The sequence below is a fragment of the Mobula hypostoma genome, chromosome 1 (assembly GCF_963921235.1).
Source record: "Mobula hypostoma chromosome 1, sMobHyp1.1, whole genome shotgun sequence".
Lineage (NCBI taxonomy): Eukaryota > Metazoa > Chordata > Chondrichthyes > Myliobatiformes > Myliobatidae > Mobula > Mobula hypostoma.
In genome coordinates, this window is record NC_086097.1 from 82,426,847 (window position 1) to 82,453,806 (window position 26,960).

At 43.6% G+C, this 26,960-nt stretch overlaps 1 protein-coding gene across 1 annotated transcript in view; it reads left to right on the forward strand.

Moving 5' to 3' along the window:
* rab15 (RAB15, member RAS oncogene family) overlaps nt 1-26,960 on the forward strand; it is a 244,735-nt gene that overhangs the window by 127,108 nt on the left and 90,667 nt on the right. Inside the window, exon 2 of the mRNA XM_063051754.1 lies at nt 22,374-22,434. Coding sequence (XP_062907824.1) covers nt 22,374-22,434 — 61 coding nt within the window. The remainder of the gene's footprint in view (nt 1-22,373; nt 22,435-26,960) is intronic.

Genomic DNA, 26,960 nt, shown 5'->3' on the forward strand with positions numbered 1-26,960 from the left:
GAGATCACTGGGCACAAAGAAAAGGCTGAGAATATCAATAACTGTGGCGCTTCTCTTCCTGACCAACTTAACGTATTCTACGCAAGATTCGAACAGAAGAGGAGCGTCCCACTCCCTCCGGATGAACCGGACCTGGTGGCATCAAGATTCATTGTCACCGAGGAGGACATTAGAAGGGCCTTCCTGAAGATAAATCCAAGGAAGGTGACGGGCCCAGACGGCGTCCTGGGACGGGTTCTCCGGGCCTGTGCAAGCGAGCAAGCTGGAGTGTTTGCTGACATCTTCAACTGCTCCCTGCTTCAGTTTAACATCCCCTCGTGTTTTAAGAAGGCAACGACAATCCCGATGCTGAAGAAGAGCAAGGTCGCATGCCTGAATGACTGTCGACTTGCGGCTGTGACATCAATTGCTATGAAGTGCTTTGAGCGATTGGTTATGGCACACATCAACCACAGCCTACCAGTCAACCTCGACGCTTTGCAATTCGCCTACCGGAGAAACAGGTCAACGGCAGATGCCATCTCTCTGGCCCTACATTCCTCCTTAGAACATCTGGAGAATGAAGACGCATATGTAAGGCTCCTTTTCATTGACTACAGCTCTGCCTTTAATACCATCATTCCAAATAAACTGATTCCTAAGCTCTGGAACCTGGCCTTAGCACTCAGATCTGCAGCTGGATCTTCAACTTCCTTACAGACAGGACCCAGGCTGTAAAAATAGGGGACAAGCTCTCCTCTACTATCACTCTGAGCACCGGTGCCCCACAAGGCTGTGTACTCAGCCCCTGCTGTACTCACTGTACACCCATGATTGTGTAGCCAAGTTTCCATCGAACTCAAAATATAAGTTTGCTCATGACACAACAATTGTAGGCCGTATCTCGGGTAATGATGAGTTTGAGTACAGAGAGGAAATTAAGAACCTGGTGGCATGGTGCGAAGACAATAACCTATCCCTCAACGTCAGCAAGACGAAGGAATTGGTTGTTGACTTAAGAAGGAGTAGCGGACCACACGACCCAATTTACATCGGTGGTGCACAAGTGGAACAGGTCAAAAGCTTTAAGTTCCTCCGGGTCAATATCACAAATGACCTGACTTGGTCCAACCAAGTAGAGTCCATTGCCAAGAAGGCCCACCAGCGCCTTTACTTCCTGAGAAAACTAAAGAAATTTGGCTTGTCCCGTAAAACCCTCACTAATTTTTATAGATGCACCGTAGAAAGCATTCTTCTAGGGTACATCACAACCTGGTATGGAAGTTGTCCTGTCCAAGACCGGAAGAAGCTGCAGAAGATCATGAACACAGCGCAGCACATCACACAAACCAATCTTCCGTCCGTGGACTCACTTTACACCGCACGCTGTCGGAGCAGTGCTGCCAGGATAATCAGGGACACGACCCACCCAGCCAACACACTTTTCGTCCCTTTTCCCTCGGGGAGAAGGCTCAGGAGCTTGAAGACTCGTATGGCCAGATTTGGGAACAGCTTCTTTCCAACTGCGATAAGACTGCTGAACGGATCCTGACCCAGATCTGGGCCGTACCCTCCAAATATCCGGACCTGCCTCCCAGTTTTTTTTTGCACTACCTCACTTTCCCTTTTCTATTTTCTATTTATGATCTATAATTTAAATTTTTAATATTTACTATTGATTTGTAATCCAGGGAGTGTGAAGCTCAGAATCAAATATCACTGTGATGATTGTACGATCTAGTATCAATTGTTTGGCGACAATAAAGTAAAGTAAAGTAACATTCACATTGCACGGGGTAGCTTTCTCAATACTTCTAAAGCAATGTACAGTATTCCCCAGAGGCTATATTGGGGCACTCAGCAAGCCTCACACAACTGTTAAAACAAGAAAATCTGCAGAGGCTGCAAATCCAAAGCAATACACACAAAAAGCTGGAAGCACTCAGCAGGTCAGGCAGCATAGCATCTATGGAAAAGAGCAAACAGGTCACATTTCGGGCCTAGACTCTTCTTCAGGACTGAGAACTAAGTGGGGAGATGCCTGAATAAAAAGGTGAGGGGAGGGGAAAGAGGCTAGCTGGAAGGTGATAGGTGAAGCAAAGTGTGTGGAAAAGATCAAGGGCTGGAGATGAAAGAGTGGGGACACAAGTGTTGTCCCCATTCCCTCTAATGGCTCTAATCCTTTGATGTTGTAATTGCTATCGACGATATTGTAAAACACTCAAAATTTTACTTAACTCTTCTCATCTCACACAAGTAACAGTAAATATTTTCCTTTAACTTAGGTTGCAACATATTTACAAAAACATTAATTAAGCTGAGCATTGCCCCACCTAGATTTAACCAGGAATACTTCTGAAAATATTTATGCACGGGTTCTGCATATTCATTGTCTTTTATATGACTTTGTGTATTTTATGCCAATCTACAGTGCAAGGGAAACACTTTCTTAGCGCTCCTACCAGAGTACTTATAGAACCATAGAAATGTACAACACAGAAACAGGCCCTTTGGGCCATTTAGACAATGCCAAACCCTTTAAACTGCCTATTCCCACCAACCTGTACCGGGACCATAACCCTCCACACCTCTGCCATCCATTTACCTAGCCAAATTTCTCTTAAACGTTGAAATCAAGCTCACGTGCACCAGTTGCACTGGCAGCTCGATCCATACTCTTACGATCCTCTGAGTGAAGAAATTTCCCCTTATGTTCCCCTTAAACTTTTTACCTTTCACCCTTAGCCCATGACCTCTAGTTTTGGTCCCACGCAACCTCAGTGGAGAAGTCTGCTTGTGTTCACCCTATCTATACCCCTCATAATTTTGTATACCTCTATCAAATCTCCCCTCATTTTTCAATGTTCCAAGGAATAAAGTCCTAACCTACTCAATCTTCCATGTCCTCCAGTCATGTCCTCCAGTCCCAGCAGCATCCTTGTAAGATTTCTCTGTGCTCTTTCAACCTTACTTACATCCTTTCTTTAGCTGGGTGACCAAAACTGCACACGATACTCCAAATTAGGCCTCATCAACATCTTATACAACTTCAACATAACATCCCATCTGATGTTCTCTGATTTTGATTTACATTGTACAGTTCAAGATGCATTAAATCAACATATGGCTCATCCTCTCTGTGCTCCACTGCCTCCCTTCTCCCATGGTGCTAATGGGAACCACTGTCTGTGGCAGGATGTGGTCCTCACTGAATACTCAAGAGGCATCACTTGGCCTGGGCTTTGTTGAAACTGTGTCTGGGGAAGGAAGGGGAAGGAAGGGATAGGAGTTCATCTTCAAATTCTGGTGCTAATGGTTTCTTATCAAGCACTAAGGTAGACACTATTATACCTTGCCTGTTCTTTCCATGTCTTTACTATCTTCAACTTTTGCTCACTTAGTCCAGTCCAGTATTGTACTTAGTCCAGTACAATACACAGTACTTCTGACCAGACTTAATGCTTTCAGATACAAACACGCCACTACCAGAGTCCTTTAGAGGTTCGGGCAGGGGACTTTCACGGGACCATTCATGCACGCACAATCAGGGTACACACACACACACACACACACACACACACACACACGCACATGCAAGCATGTACACAGACACACACATTTAAGAATTCCTTTTTAAAAAATACCCACTTTCTGTGCTTCCTGCGGGGCCGAGCAAGACCAGCTGCAACTTCGTGCAGGACCTGATCCAGACCATGACAATTTTGTGTGGGTCCCGACCTGGACCACAAAAACTTTGTGCAAGACCTGACCCGGACAATGGCAACTTTTTCTTTTACAGCAGGACCTAACCTAGACCAGGGTAACTTTTTTAATGCTGCAGCTTTCCTGCGTCAGTGACTAAGGTGTTGGTGTACATTGGACTACTCCAAACAAGAGGAATTTGCATTCCAGCTCCAGACTTAGTCCCTTGCTCAAATATGAGCAGCTGGGGTTTTGGGGCTGATCAACTACTGGGTTAGAATTCCTTTCTCCTGTATAACAATGTCAAGCATTAGCTATCTCAGTGGAACCTCCAAGTAATTCTCATCACCACTAATAAATAACTGGGCCCAGAACACACACACTCATTTGACTCAAACATACTTTATTTTACTTATGCACAAGGAGAACAGTATGGCCCCTGTCACTCACACTGTTCGGAACCAGGAGAGAAAACTAATATTTTTATACAGAATTGGCTTATCAGTTACAGATAATGACCATTTATTAAGTTGAATATGTTTGAATTTCTTACTTGCAAGATCAATCGCTATTCACACCAGAGATGATAAAAGTCAACAGAAGCTACGAGCTGAAAACCAATGATGCTTTGAAGTTAGAAAAGTAATTGTCCCCGGTTGTTGGGTGCGTTTTGCATTTTTCCATTGTTCTTATCTCGTCTATCTCCAGCACCACCTATTGTGTAAAGAGAAGCTCTATTCCTCCAGATTGATTGCACACTGCTGCAGTCATTCTCACTTACCTCATCTGTAGTAATCAAGGTCGGCTCCAGCAGTCTCACTTCAAAAGTCTGGGTTGACTACAACTGCCCCAGGCTATGTTTGCCTGACCATTTCTTGCCTTATCACAACTTCTACACTACCATGGTACAGAAGCCTGAAATCCCACACTGCCAAGTTCAAGAATTGTGACTATTCTTAGCTGCTTGAACTAGCATTCACAACCCTAATCACTACCTCAGCCTCGCGACATGACCGCCACTTCGATCAGTTTGCACTACAATTGACTTTGCTTTCTCTTGTTCTACTTTTGTTCTCTTGTGTAAAAATTGACATCTTTGTTGACTGTACTGACCTTGGAAGCAGTTGTGCTTCTTAGCTGTAGCAGGCTGAAATGAGAATATTTAATCGTACCCATTGAGAGTACTGCTGCTATTTGAGTCGCCCCTAAGTGCCCCGGAAGTTCAAGTTCAAGCAGTTCAAGCAGGAGTTTGAAGAGTTTTGACATGTCAACGAATACACTCAAAAACTTCTACAGATGTACTTTGGAGAGCATTCTGACAGGCTGCATCACTGTCTGGTATGGGGGGGAGTGGGTTACTGCACAGCACTGAAAGAAGCTGCAGAGGGTTGTAAATTTTGTCAACTCCATCTTGGGTACTAGCCTACAAAGTACATAGAACATCTTCAAGGAGCGATGTCTCAGAAAGGCAGCATCCGTTATTAAGGACCTCCAGCACCCAGGGCATGCCCTTTTCTCACTGTTGCTATCAGGTAGGAGGTACAGAAGCCTGAAGACACACACTCAGTGACTGAGGAACAGCTTCTTCCCCTCTGCCATCCGATTCCTAAATGGACATTGAACCCTTGGACACTGCTTCACTTTTTTAATATATAGTATTTCTGTTTTTTGCACAACTTTTAATCTACTCAATACACCTATACTGTAATTTATTAAGGTATTTATTTTTTTTCTGTATTATGTATTGGATTGAACTGCTGCTGCTAAGTTAACAAATCTCACGAAACATGCCGGTGATAATAAACCTGATTCTGATTCTGAAAAATTGTGTATAATTCATGTTTAATTTATATTTTTCTTGTGAATATTGTATGATGTAGCTGCAAGTAAGTTTTTCATTGCACTTGTGCATATGAAAATAAACTTACCTTTGACCGCAATACACAGAGAGTTTCTACACCAATCTATTCCCTGTCATGCTCTTTCACAGGATTTTTATCATCCATTGAAAAGGCTCGATGGAACATTGATTTAACATTTCACCTGTAAAAACAGCACCTTCAGCAATGTAGTTCTTTGTGTTGTACAGAGAGGTACCTACCTTGACCACGTGTTACACTCGCGAGAATGGGACATGGAATCGTAACTTTAGTACAATAATGTTTCCAACTGAGTCAAGACTGGCACTGAAAGGAAACGAGTAACATCAGTGGATTTATTGAAAGTATTTTGTACAATGAATTATTGTGCTTGGTAGTGAAGTTTAATACTCAGAAATAGTGTGCCTTTCTTTATTCGCTGAATTGAATCTAGAGGAGTATTAAAAGAACTAGTCTAGGCTTGCTATTGTATAAGACATTATAAAAACAGCACGACCACCACACCAGGGTAGCAAGGGATTGCCAGTAAATATTGACCTCATTGTAAAAGATGCCCTCAACCTAAAAATGGATAAAACATTCATTTTAACACACTCTAATAGTTTTTCTTCAACGCAATGATATAGGAAGCAGTAACCTTCAGGATCTTTGCAGAACTAGTGTGAGGGAGTTAAATTATTGTTGCTATAAACCTGTTCAGAATCAATTGTGAATATCCATTCAGCTGCTGTTTTGTTGGTCTCGGCAGGCAGCATGCTCATTTTTATATTTCAGTTTTCTGACTTTCACAGTCATTAAGATCAGCAGTAGCAAAGTGAGTCATGGATGTCAATTTGTATTAAAGGCTTCAGCATGAGGTCTGGACTGAAACTCCTGTATGCTACTGATCAAGTGGTGCATGGTTTGAGCTGCCGTTACATTATGCGGGATAACATAGGATTATATGGCATCAAAACTGGACATTCAGCCCAAAAATTCCATACTCCCATTTTGCTCCATCAGTCTCAGGACTTAGCCTGACTTTTCCTATCTAAGTAGATCAGCTTAAAGGTCTCTTTCCTTCTTTCCCATTCACGTGTCCTAACTTCCCTTAAATGTACATTCCTATACTCTTCACCTCAGCCACTCTTTCGGCAAACAAGCTTTTTCTGAATTCTTCTCTCAGCTGAGATGGTGGAGTTGCAGACAGTCAAAAGGTTGTTACAGGGCACGGCAGGATATAGATCAGTCACGTATTTGGTAAAGAAATGCCAGGTCAAATGTAAAGGAGAAATATATAGCTAATAGTGGCTACATACTTCTCTTTTGGAGCTGAGCTTTTGAACCACCTGTATGAGCTGGCATGTTTGTGGTTTGAACTGAAGTCTTGTAGGGTGCGGCGTGGCGTGCACGGGCTGAATTGAGGTGGTGGTGCCCAGGCCCAAGTGGAGGGAATGAGCCAATGTTTGGCCATTGCCGGAGCAGACTTGGAGGCGATCCGATGTGTCAGAACCGAGGCGAGGCAGAGTCGAGGCCTGGGCAACAGAGCGAGGAAAGGCCCGATTTTTGCTCCATTTAAGGTTGGGCTGAGTTGGAAGGTATCAGGTACAGGCCAAATCAACACGGCAGGGTCTGGGCCAGAGAGCATATCGAAGTGGTCTGAGAGCGAGGAACGGTCCGAGGTTTGGATGACTTAAGCGCTGGGCCAGATTGAAAAGGTCAGGGTGTCGGGGGCTGGAGGCGAGGTATGGACCGGTTCAGCCTGCTGCTCTGCAAGGTTTAGTCACCTCTGTGCTGAACTGCAACCAACAGACTCCTCAATCAGCTGCAGTGATGACGGGCTTTGTGGCCGTGGACTCACTTTCGTGAACTTCAGTTTGGAATGTTATTTGCTTACTTTTATTGTTTGCTCGATTTGTTTTTATTTCAACGCACATTGGGTGACGGTCTTCTTTGCATTTAATGGGTTCTATTGGATTTCTTTGTTTTGTGGCTGTCTATAAGGAGATAAATTTCAAGGTTGCATAATGTGTACATAACTTGTTCATTTATGTATTTTGATCTTTAATGGCAGGACTCTTAACAGTATTAATATTGAGAGGGATCTTGGAGTCCAAGTCCAGAATTCCCTGAAAGTGGCAACACAGGCAGATAGAGTAGGAATGAAGCCAAATGGCACCTTACCTTCATCAGCTGGGACACTGAGAAAAGGAGGCAGGCCATGATGTTGCAGTTCTATAGTCAGGCCACACTTGGAGTATTGTGTGCAGTTCTAGCACCCCATTCCAGGAAGGATGTGGAGAAGTGGGTACAGAAGAGGTTTACTAGGACGCTGCCTGGATTAGAGTGTGTTAGGTATAGGGAGAAATTGGACAAATTTAGTTTGTTTCCTCTGGAGCGTCAGATGCTGAGGGCAGACCTGATGGAAATTTATAGAATGATGGACAGTCTGGACAACCAGAACCTCTTTCCTAGGGTAGGAGTGTCAAATACAGGGGAGCACAGCTTTAAAGTGAAGCAGAAAGCTTCAAGGAGATAGGTGAATAAGTCTTTTACCGAATGCAGTTCTGGATCTGGTGGTGAAAGCGGATGTGATAATGGTGTTTCAAACAGTCACCTGAAGCAAATGAAGGGATTTGAATCGTATGCAGGCAGAAGAAATTAATTTAATTTGGCATCACGTTTAGCACAGACCTCGTGGGCCAGAAAGGTCTGTTCCTGTGTTGTACTGTTCCATGTTCTGTTTTCTAACTGGTCACAATATAAAACAATGTGGACAAAAGAGTGGTGCTGTGGTTGACAATGATCTTAAAGCAACATAATTGAATCACTAGACTAAACCTTAAGAGGCAGAGCACAGAAAAGAGTCCTTTATCCCACTGCATCCACCTGCCTGAGACTTCTGCACGGTGCTGTACATGAATGGCATATGTCATTATGCCAACATGTCAAATTTGAGGGCCTCATTAAAAAAAACTAAGTAGACAAATATCCCGGCTCCTGTGTTTTTCATTCGATTCGTTTTTGGAGTTACAAAATGTAACAGTGGCGATGAGGAAGTTTTAAAATAATTCTGAGATGACTCCCTACTTGTAGAAATGCAGAAAGGAGCGAGATGTTAGAGTTAAAAAAAGGCAGGAAACAGACGAAATGAAAAAGAACTGAGAACAGGCAAAGGTTCATAAACGTTGAATACCAGGTGATTAAAAAGTCAAACTGGAGTTTGAAAAAAAACACTAATCTGCATACTGTTAATGAAAATTCTGATAATGATGAGAGTTGCACAGGACCAGGTAGCCTTAAGTTTTACAATGTAAAAACTAACAACTGACAAGCAATATGGCTTACACCAGATGTGAGCGGCAGATTAATTAATATGGAGTTGGACAGTGGCTCTGCTGTTTCAGTCATTCCACAAGATGAGTCTGAATGGCATTTCAAAGATACTGAACTGAAGCCTGCAGATATCCAACTAAGACTTATACTGGAGAAAAGTTAACTCCTGTGGGAATGACATTAGGAACAGCGAAATACAACCAACAAGCCACATGGTGCTTGCATGTGGTAAAAACAGGAGGGCTAACATTGTGGGACTGTGATTGGTTGAGACAACTACATCTTCATTGGAAATCCATTCATCATTTGCATACCACATCCACTGCAAAAGAGTAAATTGAAAGTGAGTTAAGAAAGGTACTGGATGATGCCATGGCAGTGGACAAGAATAGCACTGGAAATCTCGAACATACCAAGGGTAAAATACTGTTAAATGAAAATGCCACACCCAAGTTTTGCAAAGCCTGTCTGGTAAAGTAGCCAGTGAGCTAGATCACATAGAGGCTGAAGGAATTATTTCCAAGGTTGAGTGGAGCACATGGGCTATGCCAGTGGTCCCAGTAGCCAAGAAGAATGGGTCTGTCAGGTTCTGTGGTGATTCTAAGGTCACCATCAACTCAGAACTGAAAGTAGATCGATACCCTCTGCGCAGGGTAGTGAATATCCTTGCAAACCTTTCCAGAGGGAAACACTTCAGCAAAGTGGACTTAGCTGAGGCCTACACAGAGATGGAGATGGGTGAAGAGTCAATGGTTCAATTTAGTATCCGAGAATGTATACAGTATGCAGCTTGAAGTCCTTACTCTTCACAGACATCCACGAAACAGGGAGAAAAAAAACAAAGAATGAATGACAGAAAATGTCATAACCCTAGAGACCCCCTCCCCTCCCCCTCCTATGCACAAGCAGCAGCAAAAGCATCAGCCCCTCCACCAAGCAACAGCAAGTCCCCAGAGACAAGGAACTACAGTCCATCAAAAACTACTGTGCATCCCAGCACTTCAACATCTCAATAGGCCCTCTCGCTCACTAACATGGAAGAGAAGGATGTGTATCGTTACTCACATGTTATGATCCACATCGTCCAGTGAAGCTATCTTTTGATGCCTCTCCTTATGGTATCGGTGCAGTAATGTTGCATGTTATGAGTGATGGAAGTGAACGCCCCAGAGCCTTTGCATCACATTCCCTTACTGCTACAGAGAATAATTACACGCAGCTTGACGGGTCTTGAGGTGTAAAGCGTTTAAACAGGCACCGGTATGGCAGAGAGTTTACCCTCATTACCGATCATCAGCCACAAGTGTCCATTTTCAGTCCACGGAAGGGTGTTCCATTAACAGCAGTGGCACAATATAGAGATAAGCTCTGTTTTTTGGAGGACACAATTACAAGACCGAATTCAAGAGGACAACTAATCCTGGAAATGCTGATGGATTCTCCTGTTTACCCTTGGAAAAGGAAATGCCCGAAAAATTTACAGAAGAGGACACTCCTCTTGACATATTCTTCCCAGTGCAAATCAATAGTCCCCCTATTATGGCAGAGGTGATTTAAAAGGGAAACCAGAAAAGACCCCATACTGGTCTCAGGTCCACATGGCAACCCAAAATGGCTGGAATGTGAAACAGAAGTTCCAAGTTACCCCAATTCTACCAGCACTGGGATGAACTTGGAAAGTTTTGGGGGAGCTACATGCCGGTATCTAGTTGTGGTCAAATCAAAAGCATTGGTTTGAAGCTTTGTCTGCTGGCCAGGGATAGATCAGCAGATCAAGCAGCTTACCATGCACTGTCTGGGATGCCAGAATGTCTAGATGATGCCTAGAGCAGCACCTCTCCATCCTTGGGAAAGACCTGCATTGCCCTGGCAGAGGATTCAGGTAGATTTTGCCAGACGATTCATGGGCACAAAATTCTTGGTAGCAGTGTATGTAGCTACAAAGTGGCCAGCAGTGTTCCCAGCAGCCTCCACTACAGCCTTGCACACTGCTGATGTGTTGAGAAGCCTCTTCTTAAGGAATGGTGTTCCAGAACACTAGGTCAATGATAATAGACCACACACAGTCTGTCGTGGAACAGTTTCAGTCATTCCTGAAAACAACTGGAATAAGATATCTTGCACTATAACCACCCATCTACAAGTGGCTTGGTGGAAAGGTTTAGTCGCAAATAAAAGGAAATCTGCAGATGCTGGAAATCCAAGCAACACACACAAAATGCTGGAAGGAACTCAGCAGGCCAGGCAGCATCTATGGAAAAGAGTTTCGGGCTGAGACCCTTCATCAGGACTGGAAAGAAAGATGAGGAGTCAGAGTAAGAAAGTGGGGGGAGGAGAGGAAGAAACACAAGGTGATAGGTGAAACCGGGAAGGGTGAAGTAAAGAGCTGGGAAGTTGATTAGTGAAAGAGATACAGGGCTGGAGAATGGAGGAATATGATAGTAGGAGACAGAAGGCCTTGGAAGAAAGAAGACAGGGAAGAGCACCAGAGGGAGACGATAGACAGATAAGAAGATAAGGTGAGAATGGGGAATGGTGAAGGTGGGGGCATGACTGGAAGTTCGAGAAATTGATGTTCATGCCATCAGGTTGGAGGCTACCCAGACGGAATATAAGGTGCTGCTCCTCCAAGCTGAGTGTGGCCTCATCGTGACAGTAGAGGAGGCCATGGACTGACATGTCGGGATGGGAATGGGAAGAGGAATTAAAATGGGTGGCCACTGGGAGATCCCACTTTTTCTGGCAGACCATAGACTGACATGTCGGAATGGGAACCCATTTTAATTCCACTTCCCATTCCCATTCCGACATACCAGTCTACGGCCTCCTCTACTGTCGAGATAAGGTTGGAGGAGCAACAGCTTATATTCCATCTGGGTAGCCTCCAACCTGATGGCATGAACATCAATTTCTCAAGCTTGCAATAATGCCTCCCCTCTCCTTCATCATTCTTCATTCTCCTTATATGCCGATCATCTCCCTCTCATGCTCATCCCCTTTTCTTTCTTCCATGGCCTTCTGTCCTCTCGTATCAGATTCCCCCTTCTCCAACCCTGTATCTCTTTCACCAATTAACTTCCCAGCTCTTTATTTCACCCCAACCCCCCCACCCAGGTTCACCTATCACCTTGTGGTTCTTCCTCCCCTCCTCCCACTTTCTTACTCTGACTCCTCATCTTTCTTTCCAGTCCTGGTGAAGGGTCTCAGCCCAAACGTCAACTGTACTCTTTTCCATGGATGCTGCCTGGCCTGCTGACTTCCTCCAGCATTTTGTGTGTGTTGTTTGGCAGAAAGGTTTCTCCAGAGTCCTAAAAACACACTGTGAGCAATTTCAGCAGAACACACAACACAGAATCTGAAGCTTACCAAATTTCTCCTTGTATATCACTATGCACCACAGTCCAGAACCAACAGCTTGCCAACTACACTGTTCCTAGGTTGTCCCTTGCAATCACACTTGGATCTGCTCAAACCCAATCTCAGAAGGAGTTTGCAGGACAAACAGCTGAGACAAATTGAGGGATCCTCAAACAAGGAGGTCTGATGTTTCATTCCAGGACAAGCAGTCCTGGTGAGGGCCTACAGAGATGATTAAAAGTGGGTAGCTGGAAAGATTAAGGACAAAACTGGACCACTTTCCTACACAGTGGAGATTACGTCTGATGTCATCTGGAAACAACATATCGATCAGTTGAATAGAGCAGAATCATTTGTCAGAGAAGAAAGGTGTCCAGAGCTGTCCGATCCACTTCCTGCCATCTCAGATTCAACTCCTACAATCATTGCTGAGGAGGTCCCAGAACCTGAAATTGTCTCACAGCCACAAGTCTCACCTGTCAAGCAGAGAAACCTCCGTTTCCCCTTGTCAGGAAAGACATTGTCCCACAAGAGTAAGAAATTCTCTACAGCAATTAAATCTTTGCACCTGAATGGGACAACTTAAAATTTACTATGCTTTGAAAGTGTGTGTATTTTTGTATTATATAGTATACTCTGCTATATCTATATCTATCTATATATGTAAAAAAGATGACTAGAGAGTTGAAATGCATTCTATATTGATTTAGAATTTATAGCTAAGCAGAAGTGAGTGTAGTCTATTTAATATTTGTCACATTTGAGTAATTTTTAAATATATTGTTTGATTCTTTGTTTTCATTATTCCTAATTGGTTATATGTAAGAAATATGTGAATGGCATATGTTATTTCGTACCACATAACATATGAGTGCCTGACTTTAAAAAAACTAGGTAGACAAATATCCTAGCTCCTGTGATTTTCTTTTAATTAGTTTCTGGAGTTACAAAGCATAATTTGCTTGTACTTGATTCTGGTCCTTAATGCCTTGCCTATTACAGTGCCTATCTAAATCTCTCTGAATTGGGCTGGTTCTATCTCATTGCACCCTCTCCTCTGGCAGCAGGTTCCACACATCAACCACTCATTGTGTAGAAAAGTGTTCCCTTCAGATCTCCTTTAAAACTTCTACCTCTCAACTTGAACCAATGTCTTCTTGTTTTATATACTCCAACAATGGGCAAAAGGTTCTGACTGTCTACCCTATCAATCCATCTTATATACCTCATGTCAGCACTCAACCTGCTTTGCTCTAGGTCAAACAAGCCCAGTCTATCCAGTATCTCTCCATATCCATCCTCTATTGCAGTCAAGCTCATTATCTTAAGCACAGATGTACAGTATAGATAGATAGATAGATATACTTTATTAATCCCGAGGGAAATTTGGTTTCGTTACAGCCGCACCAACCAAGAATAGAGTGTAAATACAGCAATACAAAAAACCCCAACAATCAAACACCAAAATGCAAACTATGCCAGATGGAAAATAAGTCCAGGACCAGTCTATTGGCCCAGGGTGTCCGACCCCCCACGGGAGGAGCTGCACGTTCGATGGCCACAGGCAGGAACGACCTCCCGTGCCGCCCAGTGTTGTATCACGGTGGAATGTGGCCGAAGTCCAACAGTAAGAATAAAAGTTCAATATCCAGTCTGCAAACACATTCCTCGATCGTAATATACCCCGGATTGCATCATCCGTTGTTAGCCAGAACAGTAAGCACCGAACTCCTTTATGCTTACCGCTCTCGGTGCACTTCCGGTCAGCCGGAACAGTATTACCCACCAAACTTCTCTTCTCCAAAAGACTGTGTTGTCTCGACCCGGTCCTCTTTCCTCAGTTTTGTGATCCTCCTCTGTGTGTTTTCCTCCAAATTTCAGCAGGGGTGTCCACCGCCCTGTTCGCTAAGCCGGCCGGTCTTTGCTGGTCCGTGAAATACACAATGCGACCTTGCTTCTGTCCTGCGTGTCGGGATGTTACCATTTCCAGCGCTAAAGAAAACCCAAATAAAACTCTCTCTACCAGCATGTTAGAGAGGGTGCAACTTCGACGTGTTACCGTGAGAAAAAAAAATACAAAAAATAACGTAAATTGAAAAGTAAGAAGAAGAAAGGAAGAATAGATCGGAACGGCTGTACCAGGCTGCATGCCCGACCGGCGCATGTGCACTATGCGTGTACAGGTATAATGAAAAACTTACTTATTCCAGGCAACATTCTGGACACCCTCTTATTTTTTTATTACATAATGAAATATTTTCTGCACAAATGGAAGACAAGTGAAGGGAGACTGTGGCCATGGTTCCCAGACACAGAACGCATCACATCATATTGCTCATCAATGCTTGCTGCAGGAGGAACCTCAGTTCTCTTGAGACCTGAAGAGATTGGTCACCTGTTACGTACCAGCAGCAATAGATCACAAACTGAGTCAGGGTTTAATGTTAAACCACTATATTTATTAGTATCTACTCAAAAATATAGAAAATTAAATGAAATAAACAGAAGTTAACAGTGTTATGTGTGTGTGTGGCTCCCAAACTGTCAAGCTTAGGAACAGTTCTTAAAGTCTTAAGATGGCAAACTAGAAAGGTCCAGTAATCCATGGAATAAGTGAGGGGAGGGACTGGTAAATCCATGTTAAAATGTAGAGAGGAGGTGATCACGAAGAATTTCACAGCTTCCACACTGGGAAAACGAAGTAACAGTCGCCGAAGATCTTATCCGTCGAGTCGTCCCGAAATCCACGTAGAAATATCACAAGGTGACAGTCACGGAATATTCCTTAGCACAGGTGGTTACCACATAATATACCCGAAACCATGTAAGGGTTAACAAAGGTGGTTGCCACAGGGTACTCCAACAAAATGCACGTATGGATCATATGAAGTGACAGTCACACATCCAATGTGCACTGGGTGCTGTTGATCAACCCAATTCTCTGGGCATGGGAAAGTATCAGAATTTACCCATTGTTCCAGCAAGCTCCTGCCAGCAGCTTGCAGTCCAAAACTTCCACACTCCCTCTCTCTCCTTCTCCTCTGAAAATCCCAGCGGTCTGTTGCAGCTTGTTATACTGATGTCATAGTCCCGCCTCATTCAGCCATTTTAAAGTGACACCCACAGTAAATGAAACCGTGGTCACATAACACACCCCAATGTATAGGAGAGATAAAGTAAATGATCACTTGTCACAATTGTATAATTATGTAATGTGACCAAAAACTATTGTAGAATATTTGGAGATCATGAAAGATGCTTCACAAATGCAACTTTCTTCCCTCTTTCAGTGGTGGTACCTTTAAGTAGTTTGAATGGATCACGTGGGCTTTATCTTTTATGCTTCCACTTAACCAAAGATAGCAGTACAAGGAAAGACTGAGCCATCAAGGTATACTTGTCCATTTTATTTTAATACTATAACTTGAGCAACGAGACATCTGCCGACTCAACCATGCAGTCTTGAAATGTATGAGGCACACCCTCCATCTAATCCATTCCAGATAAGTGCATCTGCAGTTTCTTCTGAAATACATTTAATTGGCCTCTGGATTTACAACATTTTGGAATTAAGCATCTGCCTTCTTGACACCCCATACTGTAACTGCAGATTGTGTTGTAGTTGAGCGAATTAATGCCTGGAGACTGGAAATTCCAGCTCACTGAATTCTCTACCTCTGCAGTCTGGAATAAAGCACAAGATAGAGCCACCTTCAAATAGTTGGATAAAAAAAGAATGATCAGTTAATACTATTTAATTAATATTATTAAGCTCTAATGAAAGGTCACTGACCTGGAATGTTAAATCTCTTTCTCCTTCCATAAATGTAGCCTGATTTGTTCAGTGTCTCCTATTTTTTTTAATTGGCAGTGATTTCTATCAGTTTAAAAGATCCCTCTTAAATTGGTTAGTTTGTAAAATCTAACCAGTCTTAAGAAACAAATAATGTTGATAGCAGTGAGTAGAGAGTCATGAGCACATTGTACTCTGTGATCTTCATCTTCAGTGACGTGATGGTGAAGTTCAAATGATGTTTAATATGAGCTTGGAAACAATCTGATGCCAGAGTTGAGTAATATAACAACACTCGGTCAAGTTGACACCGCTTTTCTCAATGTACTTCAAATCTAAATATCTAATAAAATGAATTGTCTTGTGTTTGGGAAATTACAAGTTAAAAAACATACTACTATTCTGACCTCCCTGCATACCCTGTAACTCAATCTTTAATTTAATATGAGATCAGCCATCTTGCATTATTAATAATGTTATGGGTTTCAGAAGTGTTTTATCTGTCATATTGAAATCTCAGGCTGGTAAGAGATTGTTTGAATCATGTTTTCAATGCAGAAGTCTTGTGGAAGAGTATTGTTGGCCACAAAATTGATGAACCTTGTGAACTTTTAGGCTTCATCCCATTGGTGTATCATGACATCTTGAGCACCCACAGAGAAAGCCAATGTTTGGAAACAGAGCTTGATTTATCACAACATTTTGGAAATGTTCACTTCTTTTCTCTAGGGAACTTATTCCAGAAGGTTTATTTTTCTATGCAGTCAACCCTGCTGTTCGCTAATAATCATTTGTACCGCCTTATTTTATTCCCAGAGAAAAAAACAGTGATGCAGAATTTTGCTGCATACAAAATACTTCTGCCCTGCCAACAAAATTTAATTATACTGATTGCCCTTCAATGAGATCTTGATCACTGCCTTGTAAAACTTAAATTATCTTAAGGGAGGAAATGGAGTAATGTAATATCATAAAAAATTGAGGAATGTCAGTATAATTGAGCAGAACATTTGGATTTTGTGGTTGCTGTGTCTCACTTATAGATGGGAACCAAGGCAACTTAGATAGGGAATAAAATTTCCTTTGAATCTCCTTCAATGAAGTGCCTTGCATCAAAAGTACTCCTGCTACTTTCCAACTTTCTCTATAACCTACAATTGTCCTGCTTGAGTGAAACTGCCAATTTACTACAGACTTTCTGCTGAATTTGTGGTTATCTCTGCTGTGGCTTTCTCACTTGCTCTTTTTATGGGAGTGTCAAGTAGCAACATATTCTTTTATCACTAGTGAATCAGATTCAGAATCAGCTTTATTGTCACTGTCAGATGTTGCGAAAGGTTATTTTGCAACAGTGCAATACAGAAAATATACTATAAATTACACTAAGAAATGCATATAAAAAGAAATTAAATTGGTGTAAAAAAAGAGTAAAAATAGTAAACAAGGGAAATTCTGTGGATGCTCGAAATCCAAAGCAGCACACACAAGATGCTGGAGGACCTAAGCAGGTCAGGCAGAATCTATGGAAACAAACAAAGGAGTAAACGTTTTGGGCAGGACTGGGAAGGAAGGGGGGAGTTGCCAGAATATGGCGGGGGAGGGGAAGGAGGTTAGTTAGAAGGTGATAGGTGAAGCCAGGCGGGTAGAAAAGAAAAAGGGCTGGAGAGGAAGGAATCTGATTGGAGGGGAGAGCGGAGCATAGGAGAAAGGGAAGGAGGAGAGGACCCAGGAGGAGGTGATAGCCAGGTGAGAAGAGGTAAGAGGCCAGAGTGGGGAATAGAAGAAGAGAGGAGGGGAAGGGAAATTTTGTTATGGGAAGGAGAAATCGATATTCATGTCATCAGATTGGAGGCTACCCAGACAGAATACAAGGTGTTGCTCCTGCCTTGATGGTGGCCTCATTGTCGCACAAGAGAAGGCCATGGATTGACATGTCGGAACGGGAATAGGAAGCAGAATTAAAATGTTTGGCCACCAGGGAGTTCTGTTTTTGGTGGATGGAGCAGAGGTGCTTGATGAAGCAGTCCCTCAATTTATGATGGGTCTCTCTAATGTACGGAGGCTGCATTGGGAGTACCGGACACAGTAGATTACCCCAGCAGGATCGCAGGTGAAGTGCTGCCTCACCTGGAAGGACTGTTTGGGACCCTGAATGGAGGTGAGGAAGGAGGTCGATGGGCAGGTGCAGCATTTTGGCTACTTGCAGAGATAAGTGACAGCAGGGAGATTAATAGGGAGGGATGAATAGATAAGGGAATCATGGAGGGAGTGATCCCTGCAAATTTGGGGGGTTGCGGGTTTGGAGGTAAAGATATGTTTGGTGGTAGAATTACTTTGGGGATGGTGGATGTTGCGGAGAGTGATGTGTCAGATGTGGGTCAGATGTGAGATGGTAGGTAAGGAGAAAAGAAGCACTATCTCTGTTAAGGCGGTGGGAAAAGGGAGTGAGGCCAGAAATTCCAGAAATGAAGGAGATGTGGGTGAGGGCAGCATCAAGGTGGAGGAAGGAAAACCCTGTTCTTTGAAGAAGGAGGACATCTCTGTTGTCCTGTAAAGGAAAGCCACATCTTGGGAACAGATTGGCAGAGATGAAGGAACTGAGAAAAGGGAATAGCATTTTTACAGGAGATATAGTGGAAGAGTCATTGTCAAGATACCCGGGGGAATCGGTAGGTTTATAAAAGACGTCCGTTAATACTTTGTCTCCAGACATTACTAGGGTTGGCTTGGAACTTAGTCTGTTTGATGAAGCCAACAAAAATCAGGCATAGCTGGGACCCATGTGGTTATCTAGAACAGATCATGTTCTCTGCCCTTAAATTCATAAATCTGATGGCAGAGAGGAAGAAGCTGGTCCTAAAATATTGAGTGGGTGTCTTCAAGCTCCTGTACATACTTCTCTGATGGTAGCACTGAAAAGAGGACATGTCTTGGGTGGTGGGAGTATTTAATGACGGATGCCGATTTCTTGAGGTTCACCTTTTGAAGATGTCTTGATGGTGGGGTGGCTAGTTCCCATGACGGAGTTTACAACCCTCTGCAGCATTTTCCAATCCAGTGCAGTGGCCCCTCCATACCAGACCATGGGGCAATGGGTTAGAATGCTCTCCACCATACACCTGTAGAAATTTGCTAGAGCTTTGGTGACATACCAAACCTTCCCAAACTCCAAATCAAATACAGCTGCTGGCACGCCTTCTTCATAATTGAATCAATATGTTGAATGCAGGAGAGACCTTGAGAGATGGTGACACCCAAGAACTTAAAACTGCTCACCCTCTCCACTGTTAACTCCTCGATAAGGACCCCTACCTGAAGTCCACAGTCAACTCTTTGGTCTTACTAAGTGCAACATTTGTTGTTTTTTTCTTATTTCATCATTTCCCGGGGTCTGGGAATTCCTGACAAAATCTGCAACTAATGTCCAACTATAATTGCTCTTGAGAAGGTGTGGCATTCACTTGCCTGGTACAGTTGCTGTCACGCACAGTCACAGTGCTGTTGGCTGGAGAGTTCCAGGCATGCAAAATAGTGATGAGGAGATATGGGTAATGTTCTTCCAAATCAAGATGGTAAGCAACTGGGAAGTGAAGGACCATGGATCAAGGATCGACTTTATTCACCATATATATTTGCATGCATTAAAAATTTGCTGTGGTATGTTGGTGCAACATGCAAAAAAAAATTCAACAATTATACCCACAGGAGGTGGTAATACTCCTATGGGCTGTAGGTTTGGAAGGAGCCTGAGTAATTTCTCAGTATTTTGTTGATGGCAGCCACTGTGTACCAACAGTGAAGAGAATGAATGTTTAGGGTGGTGTATGTGTTAACCAAGCAGACAGCTTTGTCCTGGGTGGTGATGCTCCTGAGCTGGAGCTGTGCTCATCCGGGTAAGCGAGGATTATTCCATGACACCTCTGACTTCTCCAGTGTAAATAATGGAGAGGTTTTGGGATATCAGGAGTGGTGTCAATTGCTGCAGAATATACAGCTTCCGACCTGCTCTTGTAGCCATGGTATTAATGAGGGAGTTCCCTTTGATATTCTGGTCATTGATCGAGCTTAAGTTTATTGTTCTCATATACCCTGTGTTCATATATTCCCAGGGTGCAAAGGCCATGAAAATTAGAGTCTCCGAGCACCAGCACTCCGGCCGCCAGAAAAAGCGGGATCTCCCTGCAGCCACCTGTTTCATTTCCACTTCCCATTCCCATTCCGACATATCAGTCCATGGCTTCCTCTACTACTGCCATGATGAGGCCTCACTCAAGTTGGAGGAGCAACACCTGATATTCTGTCTGGGTAGCCTCCAACCTGATGGCATGAACGTCAATTTCTCAAACTCTGGCAATTGCAACCCCACTTCACCATTCTCCGTTCCTGTTTCCCTCATCTTTTTTTCACCTGCCTTTCACCCCTCTCTAGTGATTCTTCTTTTCATTCTTCCATGATTTTCTACTCTCTCCTATCAGATTGCCCCACCTCCAGCCCTTGATCTCTTTCACTAATCAACTTCACAGCTCTTTAATTCACTCACTCACCCCCTCCCAGTTCCACCCATCACATACCGCTTGTACTTCTTCCTCCATCCCCCCACCTTCTTACACTGACTTCTCATCTTTTTTTTCTCAGTCCCACTGAAGGTCTCAGTCCAAAACGTCGATTGTTTATTCCTTTGCATAGATGCTGCCTGGCCTGCTGAGTTCCTCCAGCATTCAGTGTGCGTGTTGCCATGAAGATTAGACTTTTGCAGCAGTCGCACATTACTGTATGTTACAAAATGAGAATAAACATAAATTATGCAAACAATGATGACCTTAGGTTGTCACTGGTTGGTAAATCTGTGATGATAATGCCATTAAATATCAATTATAAGTGCTTAAGACTCTCTATTGTTGATGACCATCTCTGACAATAGAGAATGGGGCTCATTTTGGTGTGACTGCTACTTGCCAATTATATGCTACTGGCCATGACTGAATATTGTCTAGGTTTTGCTGCAAACTGGCTGCTTTGTTTGCTGAGGAGGTACGAATAGAACTGAGTGCCAGGTAGGCATCAACAAATATCCATGGTGGAGAGTAGCTGCTGACGAAGCAGCTGAAGGTGAGTGGAATTGGGACAATACCCGTGGGTGCTTCTGCACTGATGTCGGACAAGGAAACACTGAAGTGTCTGAAATTAGAAGAGCTTGGGATCGCTGTCTCAAATTCTTGGGTTGGCAGCACCTGCCCATAGAAAAATTGGCACCAGATTGCTGCAGAAAGGTGTTAAAAATTGACAGGTAGCTAAAATATTAAAATAGCCAATACCAGAGCACATCTACTTTAGGTGAGTAGGGGAAAGTTTAGTGGAGACGTCAAATTTTTTTACAGAAAGAACATGGATGCCTGGGATGTGCTGCTAGGGTTAGTGGTAGAGGCTGATACAGGGATGACATCTAAATAGATACGTTGATGTAAGAGAAATGGAGGATTATGGGCTATGTAGGAGGGAAAGGTTAGGTTGCTTGTGGAGTAGGTTGATATAGGTCAGCACAACACTGTGGGCCAAAGGGCCTGTACTGTGTTTTATTGTTTTATATTCTAGTACAAAAGCACATTGTTGTGGTAATGGCAGACTCTTGGGGGATGAAAAGGAGGAGGTCTCAGTCATGTTTACTTTTACATATTTCAAAATACACCTTAGCAAATCTTATGTTTTAAAAAAAAGGTCCAAATGACTACAAAATTTAAAGTAGTGTGACAGATGGTATCTGCAGGGGTTTGAGTGGACACAAGGTGAATGAAAAGTCAAAGAGATATGCTGTTTCACAACATGGACAAATATGGAAAATGTAGGGGGAGATGTTAGAGGATGTCGGGTGGGTGTTCTGTACACAGAATGGTTGGTCCATGAAATGCCCTTCCAGGGGTGGTGAGAGAAGCAGATACATTTAGGGGCATTTAAGAATCTATCAAATGGATGATAGAAAATGGAGGGCTACGTAGGAGGGAAGGGTAGGTTTGATCTCAGAATAGGTTAAATGTTGACACAACATTCTATGCTGTAACATTCTATGTGCTATGTTCTTTGTTCAACTACAGACCTGCTCTGGGGTCTTGAGTAACCACAAGAGATCCTGCAGATGATGGAAATGTTAAGCAACACACACACAAAATGGCGGAGGAGCTCAGCAATCCAGGCAGCATCTATGGAGGTACTAAACTCAACTGCCTGACCTGCTTGGGTTCCTCCAGCATTTTGTGTGTGTGCTGGCATCTGAGTGAACTTGTTATACTGATCTTATCTTCTATTTGTTCTTGGTACTTAATCAAATGCATATACTTTTTCCTGATTCACAGGAGTTGACTTCAAAATGAAGACAATAGATGTGGATGGAATCAAGGTGCGAATACAGATTTGGTAAGTTCAGAAAGTATTGTCAACTTCTGGGCACTTTATTTCAGGGGACTGCTATGTTAACTAACTGAAACACTTTCCTGATTTGGCTTTCATGTCACATTGCTGTGATTTTGCTGAAGCCAGTGACTGCTAGTGAATTTCTTGTTTTGTGGCAGCAGTATATTGCAATAACTAATAATAAAAAAACTTTACAATAAGGAATATATATAATTTAATAGGTAGAGAACAACAAAAAAAAGCAGTGAGATGTTGGACACGGGTTCATTGTCCATCCAGAAATCTGATGGCAGAGGGGAGGAAGCTGTTCCTGAAATGTTGAGTGCATGTCTTCAGGTTCCTGTACCACTCCCTTGATAGCAGCAAAGAGAAGGGTTAATGTCCTGAGGAATGGGGCCCTTATTATTGGATGCTGCCTCTTTGAGACATCACCTTTGAAGGTATCATCAATGCTGGGGAGGCCAGTGTTATCTAGGAACTTGAAACTGGTCACTCTTTCCACTGCTGGCCCCATGATGAGGACTGGTGCGTGTTTCCTCAACCTCCCCTTCCTGAAGTCCACAATCAAATCCTTGGTCTCACTGACACCGAGTGTTATTGTTGCAACACCACTCAACCAGCTGATCTATCTCACTCCTGTACACCTCCTCTTCGCCATCTGAAGCTCTGCCAAAAATAGTTGTGTCATCAGCAAATTTATAGATGGCCTTTGAGCTGTGCTGTAGCCACATAGTTGCGGGTTTGGAGGGAATAGAGCAGTGGCAACAGCACGCAGAGACACACAATGGAAGAAAACTGTGTAAAATTATGGGTGTCACTTAGCAGCCATCTATATCTTAGGTGGAAAGTGGAAAGCAGACAGGGTGATTAATTCTGTAAAATGTTGAATGATTTTACAGGGAAGGGATGTGGGATTAGGCAGAGTAGTTTGTCAGAGAACTCCCACGGTACAACGAACTGAAGGCCCTGTTTCTGTGCTGAAAGCATCTTTGATTCCACCTGCTTACAATTTCAAAGGTTCAAATGTTCACTTATTATCAAAGCATGTATTCATATACAACTCTGAAATTCAGCTTCTCCCAACAGCCACGAAACAAAGAAGGAACATGAAAGTCGTTTAGAGAGAGACATCAAATTCACACCCCCCCGCAGCACAAAAAAGAATGGCATCCCGATCATCAACCCCACACCCCCTCCCCTGCACAAATGGAACAGGAACATCAACAGCCCCCAAACAAAACCCCTCCCTGCAACAGAACTAACAGAACACAATAGAACATCAATCCCCAAACATCCTTCCCTCACACAACAAAACTGAAGAGGAATGGCGATTAAAAATAAACACAATATTAAGACCATCAGTCTGAAGAAGTCCATAGTCCATAAATGCAATAGTCCAAACTATAATTGCAGAACCATGATACTATCCAATGATATCACTGACTTTCAGGAAAAGAGAGGGACACCATATGATGCAGAGAGGCCTACCTGCCTCCCTCAGTGAGCCACACAGCAACAGGCCACTCACAGACTGTCATAAGGGGGTCGCTGGAAGCGGACCCAAATGCAAGACACAGACACTGAAGTATTAGGAACAGGACAAGGTTTATCAAGAAAGCAAGGGGAGTCAGGAAGAAATGATGCTGGACATGGACACAAGCCCTGAATGACTAAAGGACACAGGGCCTGGGCTGGGACTCCGAGCCAGAGACCGGACAGGGACTCGGAACCTGGGTCTTGACTTGGGCTCGGACCCCGGATCTAGGCGAGGACAAGATGTGGCTACAGGACTAGATGTGGCTAGGCTACAGGACTGGACGTGGATCTCCTGCACGGGACGAGAACACAAAGCCTTGACTTGGACTAGACGAGGTTCTTGGACGTGGCTTAGACTAGACGAGGTTCTTGGGCGTGGCTTGGACTAGATGAGGTTCTTGGACTGGACGAGGGAACTCCAGCACAGGACGAGGCTCTTGGACTAGGTTTGGTTCGGCTCTTGGACTTGGCTTGGTTGGGCTCTTGGGTACGGAGTCAGGACTCCTTCTTGGGCTCAGAGCTGCTGGGACCCTTCTAGGACGCAGGGCTGGGACCCTCCTAGGATGCAGGGTTGGGACCCTCCTAGGATGCAGGGTTGGGACCCTCTTAGGACGCAGGGCTGGGACGCTCCTAGAATGCAGGGCTGGGACCCTCCTAGGATGCAGGGCTGGGACCCTCCTAGGATGCAGGGCCGGGATGACTGCTGAGGTAAACTATCGAGGATTCAGATGGGGAGGGAAAGGGAACAGTCCAGCAGGGAATCCTTGGTTTGCAGAAGTATTTACATGCCAGCCCAAAATGAGAATCAGATGCCTCAGTTAAGGCACCCAATGGAACAAGGGAAAACAGGAAAACCCGGAATAAGGATCGATGAACCGGACTGTGAACCAGAATGCGGATTTCATCGACCGGACCATGACACAGACTCCTTCTCAGCAACGATCAAAAGGCAGTAAGTTCAAACTGTGATAATTATTTTAAAGATCTCAGCTGCCTGGAGAGTGTGTGAGGATATGGAACTATATGATTTATGGTTCTTGCAGAGTTCACAAATTTGCAACTATAGCACTGTTCTGTAAGAATAAGCATTAAGGACAATGTGAATGAATTCTTGCATGAAAGGAACTTCTGGCATCCTGGGCGAAGCATGCCTGGTGCTTTGAAAAGTAAAATACTGCAGCTGCAAGAAGTCTGAAATTACACCAGAAAAATACTCTCAATATTCAGCAGGTCGGGCAGCATCTGGGGAGCAAGAAAACCTGAGTTAACGTTTCAGGCTGAGAACTTTTCACCAGAATTGGTCAGTTCTGATACAAACTGCAAAAGCTGACTATCTGAAATTGTTGAACTCAATGTAACATGTTAAGTCAGGAAATGAAATAATTCTTATCATCTTTGACGTAATCCATCCTCAGACACACTTATCCCTTTCTTCCCTAATTTGTTTAAAAATATGAAGAAACAGATTCTTCTTAACTTCTCTCACACTTCCTTGCCTAGCAAACACCACTCCTCTTTTAATGACACCAACTGACACAACTACAATAATTGTAACAGCTACCCTTTGCCTCCACACTTCCCACCGTCCAAGGACCCAAACACCCCTGCCAGGTAAAGCCGCAATTCACTATTACTGTTTTTAATTCAGTGTTCTGCATTCTATATGTACTGTGTGGTCTCCCCTGCACTGGAGAAGCTAAGCACACAGATTGGCTGACCACTTTGCAGACACTTCAAAGGGTGCCACCAAACCTCTCGTTCCCGCACTTCAAATTCCCAACGTACTTTGATTCTGATTTCTTTGTCTGTTGCCTCCTCAACTGGACTAGTTCCTGAGGATTGGAGGGTGGCTAATGTAACCCCACTTTTTAAAAAAGGAGGGAGAGAGAAACCGGGGAATTATAGGCCGGTTAGCCTAACGTCGGTGGTGGGGAAACTGCTGGAGTCAGTTATCAAGGATGTGATAACAGCACATTTGGAAAGCGGTGAAATGATCGGACAAAGTCAGCATGGATTTGTGAAAGGAAAATCATGTCTGACGAATCTCATAGAATTTTTTGAGGATGTAACTAGTAGAGTGGATAGGGGAGAACCAGTGGATGTGGTATATTTGGATTTTCAAAAGGCTTTTGACAAGGTCCCACACAGCAGATTAGTGTGCAAACTTAAAGCACACGGTATTGGGGTTAAGGTATTGGTGTGGGTGGAGAATTGGTTAGCAGACAGGAAGCAAAGAGTGGGAATAAACGGGACCTTTTCAGAATGGCAGGCGGTGACTAGTGGGGTACCGCAAGGCTCAGTGCTGGGACCCCAGTTGTTTACAATATATATTAATGACTTGGATGAGGGAATTAAATGCAGCATCTCCAAGTTTGCGGATGACACGAAGCTGGGTGGCAGTGTTAGCAGTGAGGAGGATGCTAAGAGGATGCAGGGTGACTTGGATAGGTTGGGTGAGTGGGCAAACTCATGGCAGATGCAATTTAATGTGGATAAATGTGAAGTTATCCACTTTGGTGGCAAAAATTGGAAAACAGATTATTATCTGAATGGTGGCCGATTAGGAAAAGGGGAGGTGCAACGAGACCTGGGTGTCATTATACACCAGTCATTGAAAGTGGGCATGCAGGTACAGCAGGCGGTGAAAAAGGCGAACGGTATGCTGGCATTTATAGCGAGAGGATTCGAGTACAGGAGCAGGGAGGTACTACTGCAGTTGTACAAGGCCTTGCTGAGACCACACCTGGAGTATTGTGTGCAGTTTTGGTCCCCTAATCTGAGGAAAGACATCTTTGCCATAGAGGGAGTACAAAGAAGGTTCACCAGATTGATTCCTGGGATGGCAGGTCTTTCATATGAAGAAAGACTGGATGAACTGGGCTTGTACTCGTTGGAATTTAGAAGATTGAGGGGGGATCTGATTGAAACGTATAAGATCCTAAAGGGATTGGACAGGCTAGATGCGGGAAGATTGTTCCTGATGTTGGGGAGGT